This window comes from Oncorhynchus masou, chromosome 6 (genome assembly GCF_036934945.1).
Source record: "Oncorhynchus masou masou isolate Uvic2021 chromosome 6, UVic_Omas_1.1, whole genome shotgun sequence".
NCBI lineage: Eukaryota > Metazoa > Chordata > Actinopteri > Salmoniformes > Salmonidae > Oncorhynchus > Oncorhynchus masou.
Window position 1 is genome coordinate 38,367,721 of NC_088217.1, and position 14,078 is coordinate 38,381,798.

General features: G+C 44.7%; 1 protein-coding gene across 1 annotated transcript in view; it reads left to right on the plus strand.

Annotated features, from left to right (window-relative positions):
• The window catches only part of LOC135541604 (rho guanine nucleotide exchange factor 10-like protein), a 160,846-nt gene that overhangs the window by 101,332 nt on the left and 45,436 nt on the right, over positions 1–14,078 (plus strand). The window contains 2 exon segments of the mRNA XM_064967913.1: positions 10,212–10,426; positions 11,881–12,038. Of these exon segments, the coding sequence (XP_064823985.1) occupies positions 10,212–10,426; positions 11,881–12,038 (373 nt within the window).

Below are 14,078 nucleotides of genomic sequence, written 5' to 3' on the forward strand. Positions count from 1 at the left end.
TGCTGCACTCTGACAAAACAACAGAACTCTGGCCAGGGCATGACTCCAGATATCTATTCCCACAAACATGTAGTGATGAGTTTGTCAGGACAGTCATTTCACTGGGTCTGTGGAGGAATTGGATGGAGAAAGACAGGGGCAGTTGGATGTGTGGGTGGTTAAGTGTAGGAGTTGGGATTGCTTCAGGCTCTTGTTACACAGAACCACTTGTCTTGAAGCTTTGTTTTCGGGGAGCTCGTCTCTGTAGTTTTCCCCGTGTAACAGTCCATTATTTGCTCTGGCTCGCTAGCCAGAGCCCAAGGGACTTTTCCCTTCCAGATCAGCATGCTGATACAAATCTAACAAATGACTGCATGCAAATAAGGCCAGGGAGGGGAGTCGAAAGGGTCTAAAGACTATATTTATCCCAAGTCTTATTCACATAATGTGACTCCTGTGGAAATCCATCTTTGCTATTCAGTGTAAGTTTTTGGGAGGGACATTACACTTCAGTTGGACAGTTGCATCAGTCCCATAGAGAGAAAAACAGCTTGGAGAATCCTGTTGGAAACCCATGACGACTTCACTTAATGATTGGAGATTGTGATTTGGAGCCTCCTAATTGAAATTGCTACAGCTCTAGGTTTACCCCCTGCCTCTCTTCCCTTCCCTTGTAGTGACATTGGCAGGCTTGACACAAGGCCAATATTTGATTTGACTTATTATTTGATTTATTAGGATCCCCATTAGCCGACGCCAATGGCGACAGGTAGTCTTACTGGGGTCCAACACATAATGAAAAAGACATTACAGACAAAATACTTTACAATTCACATTACACTACCGTTCAAAAGTTTGGGGTCACTTAGAAATGTCCTTGTTGTTTTTAAAGAAAAGCACACTTTCTGTCATTAAAATAACATAAAATGGATCAGAAATACAGTGTAGACATTGTTAATGTGGTAAATGACTATTGTAGTTGGAAACGGCAGATTTTTTATGGTATATCTACATAGGCGTACAGAAGCCCTGTCACGATCGTTGTTGTAATCATACTCAGACCAAAGCGCAGTGTGGAATCGGTTCGACATCCTTTTATTAGAATGGAGTCCGCACCCCCAAAACCTGATTCTGTAGGGGAGGCTCCGGGTGGGCATCTAGCATCGGTGGCAGCTCCGGTGCGGGGCAAAGTACCCATTCCGCTCGTGGTTTCGCCTAGCATCAGTGGCGGCTCTGGTGCGGGACTTGGCCCCCGCCCAGAACACAGGTCCGGCCATGGAGCCGGGTAGACCGCCGCACCCGGACTGGGCACCGGCGCCGAAGAAGGCTCCAGCGATGGAGCTGAGTTGACCGCCGTGCCAGGACTGGGCAACGGCACAGAGGAAGGCTCCTGCCATGGAGCGGGAAAGGACACCGTGGCTGGACAGGCCATCGGCGCAGAGAAGGGCTCCTGCCATGGAGCTGGACCGGGCACCGTGCTTGGACTGGGCAACGGCACAGAGGAAGGCTCCTGCCATGGAGCGGGAAAGGACACCGTGGCTGGACAGGTCATCGGCGCAGAGAAGGGCTCCTGCCATGGCGCTGGACTGGACGCCGTGCTCGGACTGGGGATCAGAGCTGGAGGTTCTGGACCGTGGAGCGTCGCTTGAAGCTCTGGACTGGGGAGGCGCACTGGAGGCCTGATGCATGGGGCCGGCACAGGTGGCACCGGACTGGTGTCACGCACTTCAGGGGGAGTGCGGGGAGTAGGCACAGGACGTACTGGGCTGTGGAGGCGCACTGGAGACCTGGTGCCTAGGACCGGCACAAATTGTACCCGGAACGATCACACACTTCGCACGGCGAGTGTGGGGAGCCGGCACCGGACGCACAGGGCTGTGGAGGCGTACTGAGACCTGGTGCGTGGAGCCGGAACAGTTTTAACCAGACTGCTAACACACTCCTCAGGACGAGTATGGAGAGCTGACTCAGGTGGCAGCAAATTGATGACATGCTCTTCAGGGCGAAAGTCATGCATCATACACCAACCCAACAACTCTCCCTCCGGGCCTGAGGACAAAGACTTTCTTCCAGGCTCAGATTAAAGAGGCTATATAGTCGAGTAAAATCCATAGTATCTTTCCATGTGAATGCCAGTACCAACTTTACACAATTCTAACATACACTGCTTTTCTTTCATTATTTGTTTTTTAATGTTTTTTAATGTATTTTACTTCCACTAGTTTTTTGGTGAATAAACCATCTGATTCGATGAAAGATGGAATCCATTTTTTTCCCATCATTATTTATATCATTGATCTTGACTTCATAATACAGTTTCTACTTTTGTTGAGTTTAGTCACATAATTTCTCAATTTGCAATAAGTCGACCAGTCAGATGTGGAGCCACACTTAGCCATTCCTTTGCCCCCTTTTTTTTACCTTTATTTTACTAGGCAAGTCAGTTAAGAACAAATTCTTATTTTCAATGACGGCCTAGGAACAGTGGGTTAACTGCCTGTTCAGGGGCAGAACGACAGATTTTGTACCTTGTCAGCTCGGGGATTTGAACTTGCAACCTTTCGGTTACTAGTCCAATGCTCTAAATACTAGGCTACACTGCCATACAGTTGTTCAATTTCTCATCAATCCATGGAGTCTGAACAGTTCTAACAGTCAGTTTCTTAACATGTTCATGTTTATAAATAATTGGAAGAAGGAATTTCATAAATTCATCAAGTGCAGTGTCTGGACTCTCCTTATTAATCACATCAGACCAACGAATATGTTTTAACATCATCCACATAAGAGTCACAGCTAAATCTTTTGTATGACCTCTTACACAGTATTTTAGGCCCTGCTTTTGGAATTTTGGCTTTCCTGGATATAGTCACTATATTGTGATCACTGCATCCAAAGTTCTACAGTATTAGTAAAAATGTGATCAATGCATGTTCCTGTAGTGTTTGGTAACATCCTGGTAAGTTGATTAATAACCTGAACTAGATTTAAAGGCACTGGTTACAGAGAGAAGCTTCCTCTTGAGTGGACAGCTTGATGAAAACCAGTCAATATTCAGGTTTCCAATTAAGTAGACCTCTCTGTTTACTTCACATACACCATAAAGCATTTCACACATAATATTTAGATACTGACTGTTAGTGCATGGTGGCCTATAGAAACACCCCAAATGAAAAGGCTTTAGATGAAAACTAGTCAATATTCAGGTTCCCAAGAAAGTAGATCTTTCTGTTTACATCAAATCAAACTTTATTTGCCAAATGCGCTGAATACAACAAGTGTAGACTTTCCCGCGAAATGCTTACTTACAAGCCCTTAACCAACAGTGTAATTCAAGAATAATAATTTTATGGGCTTTCCTCTGACACCATCTATTATATAAGTCCATAGATGACAGGAAGCTTAGTTCCCAGTGATGTACTGGGCCGTTCGCACTACACTCTGTAGCGCCTTACGGTCAGATGCCGAACAGTTGCCATACCAGGTGGTGATGCAACCGGTCAGGATGCTCTCCATGGTGCAGCTGTAGAACCTTTTGAGGATCTGAGGACCCATGCCAAATCTTTTTTTTTTTCGCATCTTCTGACCAGTTCCGTATTGAGAGAGTCACTGGTGCTTCCTTCTTTAGTTTTTGTTTGTAGGAATCAGGAGGATATAATTATTCTCAGATTTGCCAAATGGAGGGTGGGGGAGAGCTTTGTATGCATCTGTGTGTGGAGTAAAGGTGGTCTAGGATTTTTTTCCCTGGTTGCATGCTGGTGAACATGTGGTAAAACTGATTTAAGTTTGCCTGCATTCAAGTCCCCGGCCACTAGGAGCGCTGCTTCTGGGTGAGCATTTTCTTATGGCCTTATGGAGTTGGTTGAGAGCGGTCTTAGGGCCAGCTTCGCTTTGTGGTGGTAAATAGACGGTTACGAATAATACAGATGAGAACTCTCTTGGTAGAAAGAGTGGTCGACAACTTATCATAAGGTACTCTACCGCAGACCAGCAATACCTCAAGACTTCTTTAATATTAGACATCGCGCACCAGCTGTTATTGACAAAAAGACACACACCCCCACCCCTCATCTTAGTGTCTCATCTTAACGTCTCTCTTCTGCCGGTGCATGGAATTTCCCGCCAGCTATATATCGTCCGTTTCTTCGTTCAGCCACGTCTCGGTGAAACATAGGATGTTACAGTTTTTAATGTCCCGTTGGTAGGGTGATCTTAATAATAGGTCATCAATTTTATTGCATCTTAGCAAGGCGAATGGAAGTCATTGTGAGTTTACTAGCTCGCCCACGGCTTCTCAGAAGGATCCCCGATCTGCGTCCCCTTTTCCGGCATCTTTTCTTCACGCAAAAGGCGTGGATCTGGGCCTGTTCCATTGAAAGCAGGATATCCTTCTTTTCGGACTCGGTAAAGGAAAAAGTTTCTTCCAGTCCGTGGTGAGGGATCGCTTTTCTGATGTCCAGAAGTTATTTTTGGTCATAAGAGGCGGTAGCAACAACATTATGTACACAATAAGTTCAAAAATAAGTTACACAAAACTATATAACGTCAGCCATGTTCGTTGGCGCCATCTTAACCAGATACATTATCAAACTTTTCACATATATTATTTATTAAAATGTATTATTTATGTATTCTAATTTATTTATTATTATTAAAAGGCTTTAGATATGCCAGGTGAACCTTCAACCACAACCTTCTCTAAGCATTACAGGGATATGGCTCTGAATATATACAGCAACACCTCCCCCATAAGCATTCCTGTCTCGTTTATAGATGTTATATCCTTGTATTCAATATGATCATGATACTTGCAGAATCAAGGGGAAGTGGGGGATGATTGCCAGGTCAGTTTTGATCATGTCAGGTCCGCTCTCTTCTTTTGTCAGGAATTTTTGTTTTGATGGACTGCTACTTGTGGCTGACACAAAGTGTGTTGGTGAACAGGCTATGTCGAACTCATACCCCTGTAGACACTATGGACCACAGGCAAAGGAACACCACTAACATACAACCACTGGTCAATGTGCCCCCCCCCTCCTAATGACCAATAACCTTGTCTCATTCTGTCCATTCTGTGAAGATGAGTTTTAATGGGGTCACCTTGTCATCTGATTCAACAGTCAACTGTTGTATTTCATTCCTTCATTGGGATTGAGTTTGTCATTGCTCAGTAACCCGACTCAAACATTAAATCAATCACCTTAAAGAAAACTCTCAATTGTCAAGCGATGCACAGCCTTTCAAAGTACAGTATTTTTTAATCTCTCTGTTCTCCGTTGATGAAAAGATCTGAGTTTAGAAATTGTTTGATGTTCTAGAGATGACATTACGAATCCATTAGAGTCTGTGGTCTCTGAATCTGAGGGATATTTAAAAGTGAGGGAGGACTATGGACAGAATTTGAAAGGATATTTGATTTTAACTTTAGTCTGCTGAAACTGCTGACAGATGCGAATATCAGAGCTAAGAGGAATTACAGAAGACGAAGTGTTCTCCGTCTCCTGAAATTCTATCAAGACGTGCATATTGTAAGCATGAGCAAGTCACTAAAAAAGATGGCCCATCGTCTCGTATCCTACACATTTCTCAACCACCATTGACCCAGACCCTTTTCGCCTGTGTATGCACAGGCATACAAGCTTTGGTTTGATCCTAGCAGAACTCGGCTTGGTGAAGCTAACTTCTGTGCCTCGTATACTCCCCTAAAAGACTGCTTGAAAAATGAGAAAGAAGCAGAAATATTATTTTGTCTTCTTGGGCCAACGTAGAAACAACATAGACATAAAATTCCTCTAAATAGTCAGAATTAATCTAAGATAAATCAAGATATCTGTAATGAGTTTTGACATTTTTGCAGAGAAGGTCTTAGTTGCACATTTTAACATTCACTAAGATGTTTGGTGCAGTATTTCTCAAGCGAATGTTATTTTCTGAAAACTTTTTGTCTCTCGTTGAATGACAACAAAGAAACTGTTGACCAATCACAGACGAAGGGGGCGTAGACTTGAACTTGGACTTGGCCTCGAGAAGAAATGTCAAACAGACGTAAAAACACCAAAGCGAACAGATCATAATATATACAGAAACTGTTAAGACTGGGATGCATGTTTGCTGTGACCGACGGTCTTTACTGACCACCTCATTCTCTGCTGACGGCTAGGGGAGAAAATATCTTGACCCAGATACAGTTGAAGTCGGAAGTTTACATTCACTTAGGTTGGAGTCATTAAAACGCAGTTTTCAACAAATTTCTTGATAACAAACTATAGTTTTGGCAAGTTGGTTAGGACATCTACTTTGTGCATGACACAAGTATTTTTTCCAACAATTTTTTTAACAGGCAGACTATTTCCAATTATAATTCACTATCACAATTCCAGTGGGTCAGAAGTTTATATATACTAAGTTGACTGTGCCTTTAAACAGCTTGGAAAATTCCAGAAAATGATGTCATGGCTTTAGAAGCTTCTGAAAGGCTAATTGACATCATTTGAGTCAGTTGGAAGTGTACCTGTGGATGTATTTCAAGGCATACCTTCAAACTCAGTGCCTCTTTGATTGACATCATGGGAAATTCAAAAGAAATCAGCCAAGACCTCAGAAGAAAAATGTTAGAACTCCAAATCAAATCAAAATTATTTATATAGCCCTTCGTACATATCTCAAAGTGTTGTACAGAAACTCAGCCTAAAACCCCCAAACAGCAAACAATGCAGGTGTAGAGTCACGGTGGCTAGGACAAACTCCCTAGAAAAGCCAAACCTAGGAAGAAACCTAGAGAGGCACCAGGCTATGTGGGGTGGCCAGTCCTCTTCTGGCTGTGCCGGGTGGAGATTATAACAGAATATGGCCAAGATGTTCAAATGTTCATAAATGACCAGCATGGTCAAATAATAATCACAGGCAGAACAGTTGAAACTGGAGCAGCAGCACGGCCAGGAGGACTGGGGACAGCAAGTAGTCATCATGCCAGGTAGTCCTGAGGCATGGTCTTAGGGCTCAGGTCCTCCGAGAGAGAGAAAGAAAGAGAGAAAGAGATAGAGAGAGCATACTTAAATTCACACAGGACACCGGATAGGACAGGAAAAATACTCCAGATATAACAAACTGACCCTAGCCCTCCAACACATAAACTACTGCAGCATAAATACTGGAGGCTGAGACAGGAGGGGTCAGGAGACACTGAGGCCCCATCCGATGATACCCCCGGACAGGGCCAAACAGGAAGGATATAACTCCACCCACGTTGCCAAAGCACAGCCCCCACACTACTAGAGGGATATCTTCAACCACCAACTTACCATCCTGAGACAAGGCCGAGTATAGCCCACAAAGATCTCCGCCACGGCACAACCCATGGGGGGGCGCAAACCCAAACAGGAAGATCACATCAGTGACTCAACCCACTCAGGTGATGCACCCCTCCTAGGGACGGCATGAAAGAGCACCAGTAAGCCAGTGACTCAGCCCCTGTAATAGGGTTAGAGGCAGAGTTTCCCAGTGGAAAGAGGGGAACCGGCCAGGCAGAGACAGCAAGGGCGATTCGTTGCTCCAGAGCCTTTCCGTTCACCTTCACACTCCTGGGCCAGACTACACTCAAGCATATGACCCACTGAAGAGATGAGTCTTCAGTAAAGACTTAAAGGTTGAGACCGAGTTTTCGTCTCTCACATGGGTAGGCAGACCATTCTATAAAAATGGCCTCCAGCTGTTTGCTTAGAAATTCTAGGGACAATTAGGAGGCCTGCGTCTTGTGACCGTAGCGTACGTGTAGGTATGTACGGCAGGACCAAATCAGAGAGATAGGTAGGGGCAAGCCCATGTAATGCTTTGTAGGTTAGCAGTAAAACCTTGAAATCAGCCCTTGTCTTGACAGGAAGCCAGTGTATGGAGGCTAGCACTGGAATAATATGATCACATTTTTTGGTTCTCGTCAGGATTCTAGCAGCCGTATTTACCACTAACTGAAGTTTATTCAGTGCTTTATCCGGGTAGCCAGAAAGTAGAGCGTTGAAATACTCTAACCTAGAAGTAACAAAGGCATGGATTAATTTTTCTGTATCATTTTTGGACAGAAAGTTTCTGATTTTTGCAATGTTACGTAGATGGAAAAAAGCTGTCCTTGAAATTGTCTTGATATGTTCGTCAAAAGAGAGACCAGGGTCCAGAGTAATGCCGAGGTCCTTCACAGTTTTATTTGAGACGACTGTACAACCATTAAGATTAATTGTCAGATTCAACAGAAGATCTCTTTGTTTCTTGGGACCTAGAACAAGCTTCTCTGTTTCGTCTGAGTTTAAAAGTAGAATGTTTGCAGCCATCCACTTCCTTATGTCTGAAACACAGGCTACTAGCGAGGGCAATTTTGGGGTTTCACCATGTTTCATTGAAGTGTACAGCTGTGTGTCACCTGTATAGCAGTGAAAGTTAACATTAGGTTTTTGTATGACATCCCCTAGAGGTAAAATATATAGTGAAACCTAAAACAGAACCTTGAGGAACACTGAAATTTACAGTTGATTTGTCAGAGGTTATGTTTTCGATTGACATCCCCAAGAGGTAAAATATATAGTGAAAACAATAGTGGTCCTAAAACGGAACCTTGAGGAACCTCCAACATTTACAGTTGATTTGTCAGAGGACAAACCATTCACAGAGACAAACTAATATCTTTCCAACAGATAATATCTAAACCAGGCCAGAACTTGTCCGTGTAGACCAATTTGGGATTCCAATCTCTCCAAAAGAATGTGGTGATCGATGGTATCAAAAGCAGCACTAATGTCTAGGAGCACAAGGACAGATGCAGAGCCTCGGTCTGATGCCGTTAAAAGGTAATTTACCACCTTCACAAGTGCAGTCTCAGTGCTATGATGGGGTCTAAAACCAGACTGAAGAATTTTGTATACATTGTTTGTCTTCAGGAAGGCAGTGAGTTGCTGCGCAACAGCGTTTTCAAAAATGTTTGAGAGGAATAGAAGATTCGATATAGGCCGATAGTTTTTTATATTTTCTGGGTCAAGGTTTGGCTTTTTCAAGAGAGGCTCTATTACTGCCACTTTTAGTGAGTTTGGTACACATCCGGTGGATAGAGAGCCGTTTATTATGTTCAACATAGGAGGACCAAGCACAGGAAGCAGCTCTTTCAGTAGTTTAGTTGGAATAGGGTCCAGTATGCAGCTTGAAGGTTTGGAGGCCATGATTTTTTCATCATTGTGTCAAGAGATATAGTACTAAAACACTTGATCATCTCTCTTGATCCTAGGTCTTGGCAGAGTTGTGCAGACTCAGAACAACTGAGCTTTGAAGGAATACGCAGATTTAAAGAGGAGTCCGTAATTTGCTTTCTAATAATCATGATCTTTTCCTCAAAGAAGTTCATGAATTTATTACTGCTGAAGTGAAAGCCATCCTCTCTTGGCAATACTGCTTTTTAGTTAGCTTTGCAACAGTATCAAAAAGGAATTTCAGATTGTTCTTATTTTCCTCAATTCACTTGGATAAATAGGATCATCGAGCAGCAGTAAGGGCTCTTCCACTGTCTTTCCAAGCTAGTCGGAAGACTTCCAGTTTGTTGTGGCGCCATTTCCGTTTCAATTTTCTGGAAGCTTGCTTCAGAGCTCAAGTATTTTCTGTCTACCAGGGAGCTAGTTTCTTATGAGAAATGTTTTTAGTTTTTAGGGGTGCAACTGCATCTAGGGTAATGCGCAGGGTTAAATTGAGTTCCTCAGTTAGGTGGTTAACTGATTTTTGTCCTCTGACATCCTTGGGTAGACAGAGGGAGTCTGGAAGGACATCAAGGAATCTTTGTGTTGTCTGTGAATTTATAGCACGACTTTTGATGTTCCTTGGTTGGGGTCTGAGCAGATTATTTGTTGCAATTGCCAACTTAATAAATGGTGGTCCCGATAGTCCAGGATTATGAGGATGAAATTGCAAGGAAATTTGCTTTAAACCTGCACATTCTCTCCACCGATGAGGGGTTTGAACAGAGAAATTGACATAGAAATAGACGTGACGTTACGTGGGATGCTCCCTAATGCTGGTAAGGGTGGGTGCCTGAGTGAAAAGGTTTGGCAACCCCTGCTCTCGGTGACTAGTGTTGTAGTATCTTAATGACCCAACTTTTCTCTCTGTAGGTAGCCAATGAGGAGTATCCCACCGTCTCTCTCTGCAGGTGACTAGTAGATTAGTATTTTACTGACCTTAGATACCCACTTTTCTCTCTGCAGGTGCCCAGCGGAGGAGATGTCACCCAGGGGCAGGTGGAGATATTCTCCCTGAACAGGCCCACACTGCGCCTAGTGAATAGCCTCCAGGTGGGGGCCCCAGTGAGGTGTCTGGAGTATGTGCCTGAACCCAGACCCTCAGAGGAGGTGGAGGCTGTAGCCTTCAGGAGCTCTACTGCGGTGGGGAACACCATCTGTTTAGGACTAGATGATGGAAGGTGAGGAGAACACAGCTCTTAGAGAAATTGTCAAATACTGTAGTGTGAGTTACACAGCAATATTCTTGTATTTACCATTGTTGGTATCACCACTATCATCCTACTCTGAAGTCAATTTGTTTTCACAGAGAGTCATAATCTGTATTCAATTTATGTAAGGCTGCTCTCAGACTAGTAGTAGTAGATCGGAAATCAGAGTAGACCAAGAAATCAGAGTTGATTTCATACACGTTGAATCCTTGTGCACAACCATTTCTTATTTTCCTGTCTACTGTCTATATTTTCAGATTTTTCTACTGCATGTGGTGATTGCATTACTATCGCAGAACGAGAAAACAGTCTTCTTGCATTTGAGATGCAAGATATTGCCAGTTACTGTAGTTATTTTCTCTGCAAATGTTTCTGTTATTCATTTGGGCACCAGAATAAAATGAAATGTGTGTCATTTATCTCTTTATGTTAACTCATTCCCTCAACTCATTCACTCTTGTATATTTGTCCAGAGATGAGAGAAAATACTAATGATGTGTATAAACCCTGGAAGACTGACATGGGGGCGCTGTACTGAAGCCACTCCACAGCCATCTTGGTACTCCTCCTGTGTTGTAAAAAAAAACTATAGAAATGCATTTATTAAATGTTTCCATTCGTTTTTGGCAAGTATATTCTGTTACAGAACACCTTAATTCATTATTTTTAATTGTATTATGCGAACTTAACATAAAACATGTTAAATAAATAGTACTAATGTCCCCACTTCACAAAGAAATACAAAACACCTGTAGTTTTGTTCTCGAAACATTATATTGAAATTGTAGAATTATATTAATTCCTATGGAGGACTGCTCCTTCTGGGGAGTACCCATAGAGTACCACAATATGAGTCATAATACCTAGAGAGATTTACATGGTTATCAAAAAGTAATTCCAGGGTAGGTCTACATGAAACACAGACCTTATTTTAAGTGTTTCTAAAATTCCTTATGGGAAAAATGTATGGTGGAAAAACAATTGGAATAATTTCCCTGTTTGACCTCTACCAGATTTTATTTGGTATTATGACACCTCAATATGGCAGCTGGTAGCTTTAAAGCCTCTAATTGGCCAATACATAGCATCAGCAATCCAGGGTTTATATATACATGTACATCATTGGAAAAGACAGAGTGTAATAGCAGCACAATTTCAGCATTTATTTTAGCGGGACACAATAGAATGACTGTGAACGGCGAAGTTAGTTAACGTTCTCTTTCAAGAAAAAAAAAGGAATTGTAAAGAGAAAAAAAAGTGCAGCACAGTCACTGAAGTTCAGATGGAATCGAGAAAGAGCTAGATGCTGCACACACAATACTGAAGCTCCAAAGTGCCCAGTTACATCAAATGACACATTAACAAGGTACTCTGTCTTCATCAATTATGTTCATTTACACTGTTCCTGCTCCTTTCCCCTTCAGCATCCTGGTGTATGGCAGTGTGAACACTGAGGCCCAGTGCCTGTTGAACCTGCGGAACCCTCATAGCTGCCCTGTTCTGTGCCTCAAACACTGCACCAACTTCCTGTTTGCTGGGCTCAGGGATGGAACCATGATGGTCTATGGAAGAAGTAATGGAGGTAAGGTCTCTCCCTGGCCTCCCGAGCGGCGCAGTGGTCTAAGGCTGCATCGCCAGTGCCTTAGTTGTGCCACTAGAGATTCTGGGTTTGAGTCCAGGCTCTGTCGCAGCCAGCTGCGCCCGGGAGACCCATGGGATGGCGCACAATTGGCCCAGCATTGTCCAGGTTAGGGGCGGGTTTGGCCGGCAGGGTTGTCCTTGTCCCATCGAGTACTAGCGATTCCTGTGGCAGGCCGGGCGCAGTGCATGCTGACATGGTTGCCAGGTGTATTGTGTTTCCACTGACATATTGGTGCGGCTGGCTTCCGGGTTAATACAAACGCTCCACACCGCGTGGCCGCGGCCACCCTAATCTGGTGGTCCCAGCGCGCACGACCCACGTGGAGTTCCTGGTCTCCGGTAGCCTCTGGAACTGCCGATCTGCGGCCAACAAGGCAGAGTTCATCTCAGCCTATGCCTCCCTCCAGTCCCTCGACTTCCTGGCACTGACGGAAACATGGATCACCACAGATAACACTGCTACTCCTACTGCTCTCTCTTCGTCCGCCCACGTGTTCTCGCACACCCCGAGAGCTTCTGGTCAGCGGGGTGGTGGCACCGGGATCCTCATCTCTCCCAAGTGGTCATTCTCTCTCTCTCCCCTTACCCATCTATCTATCGCCTCCTTTGAATTCCATGCTGTCACAGTTACCAGCCCTTTCAAGCTTAACATCCTTATCATTTATCGCCCTCCAGGTTCCCTCGGAGAGTTCATCAATGAGCTTGATGCCTTGATAAGCTCCTTTCCTGAGGACGGCTCACCTCTCACAGTCCTGGGCGACTTTAACCTCCCCACGTCTACCTTTGACTCATTCCTCTCTGCCTCCTTCTTTCCACTCCTCTCCTCTTTTGACCTCACCCTCTCACCTTCCCCCTACTCACAAGGCAGGCAATACGCTCGACCTCATCTTTACTAGATGCTGTTCTTCCACTAACCTCATTGCAACTCCCCTCCAAGTCTCCGACCACTACCTTGTATCCTTTTCCCTCTCGCTCTCATCCAACACTTCCCACACTGCCCCTACTTGGATGGTATCGCGCCGTCCCAACCTTCGCTCTCTCTCCCCCGCTACTCTCTCCTCTTCCATCCTATCATCTCTTCCCTCTGCTCATACCTTCTCCAACCTTTCTCCTGAGTCTGCCTCCTCAACCCTCCTCTCTTCCCTTTCTGCATCCTTTGACTCTCTATGTCCCCTATCCTCCAGGCCGGCTCGGTCCTCCCCTCCCGCTCCGTGGCTCGATGACTCATTGCGAGCTCACAGAACAGAGCTCCGGGCAGCCGAGCGGAAATGGAGGAAAACTCGCCTCCCTGCGGACCTGGCATCCTTTCACTCCCTCCTCTCTACATTTTCCTCCTCTGTCTCTGCTGCTAAAGCCACTTTCTACCACTCTAAATTCCAAGCATCTGCCTCTAACCCTAGGAAGCTCTTTGCCACCTTCTCCTCCCTCCTGAATCCTCCTCCCCCTCCCCCCTCCTCCCTCTCTGCAGATGACTTCGTCAACCATTTTGAAAAGAAGGTCGACGACATCCGATCCTCGTTTGCTAAGTCAAACGACACCGCTGGTTCTGCTCACACTGCCCTACCCTGTGCTCTGACCTCTTTCTCCCCTCTCTCTCCAGATGAAATCTCGCTTCTTGTGACGGCCGGCCGCCCAACAACCTGCCCGCTTGACCCTATCCCCTCCTCTCTTCTCCAGACCATTTCCGGGGACCTTCTCCCTTACCTCACCTCGCTCATCAACTCATCCCTGACCGCTGGCTACGTCCCTTCCGTCTTCAAGAGAGCGAGAGTTGCACCCCTTCTGAAAAAACCTACACTCGATCCCTCCGATGTCAACAACTACAGACCAGTATCCCTTCTTTCTTTTCTCTCCAAAACTCTTGAACGTGCCGTCCTTGGCCAGCTCTCCCACTATCTCTCTCAGAATGACCTTCTTGATCCAAATCAGTCAGGTTTCAAGACTAGTCATTCAACTGAGACTGCTCTTCTCTGTATCACGG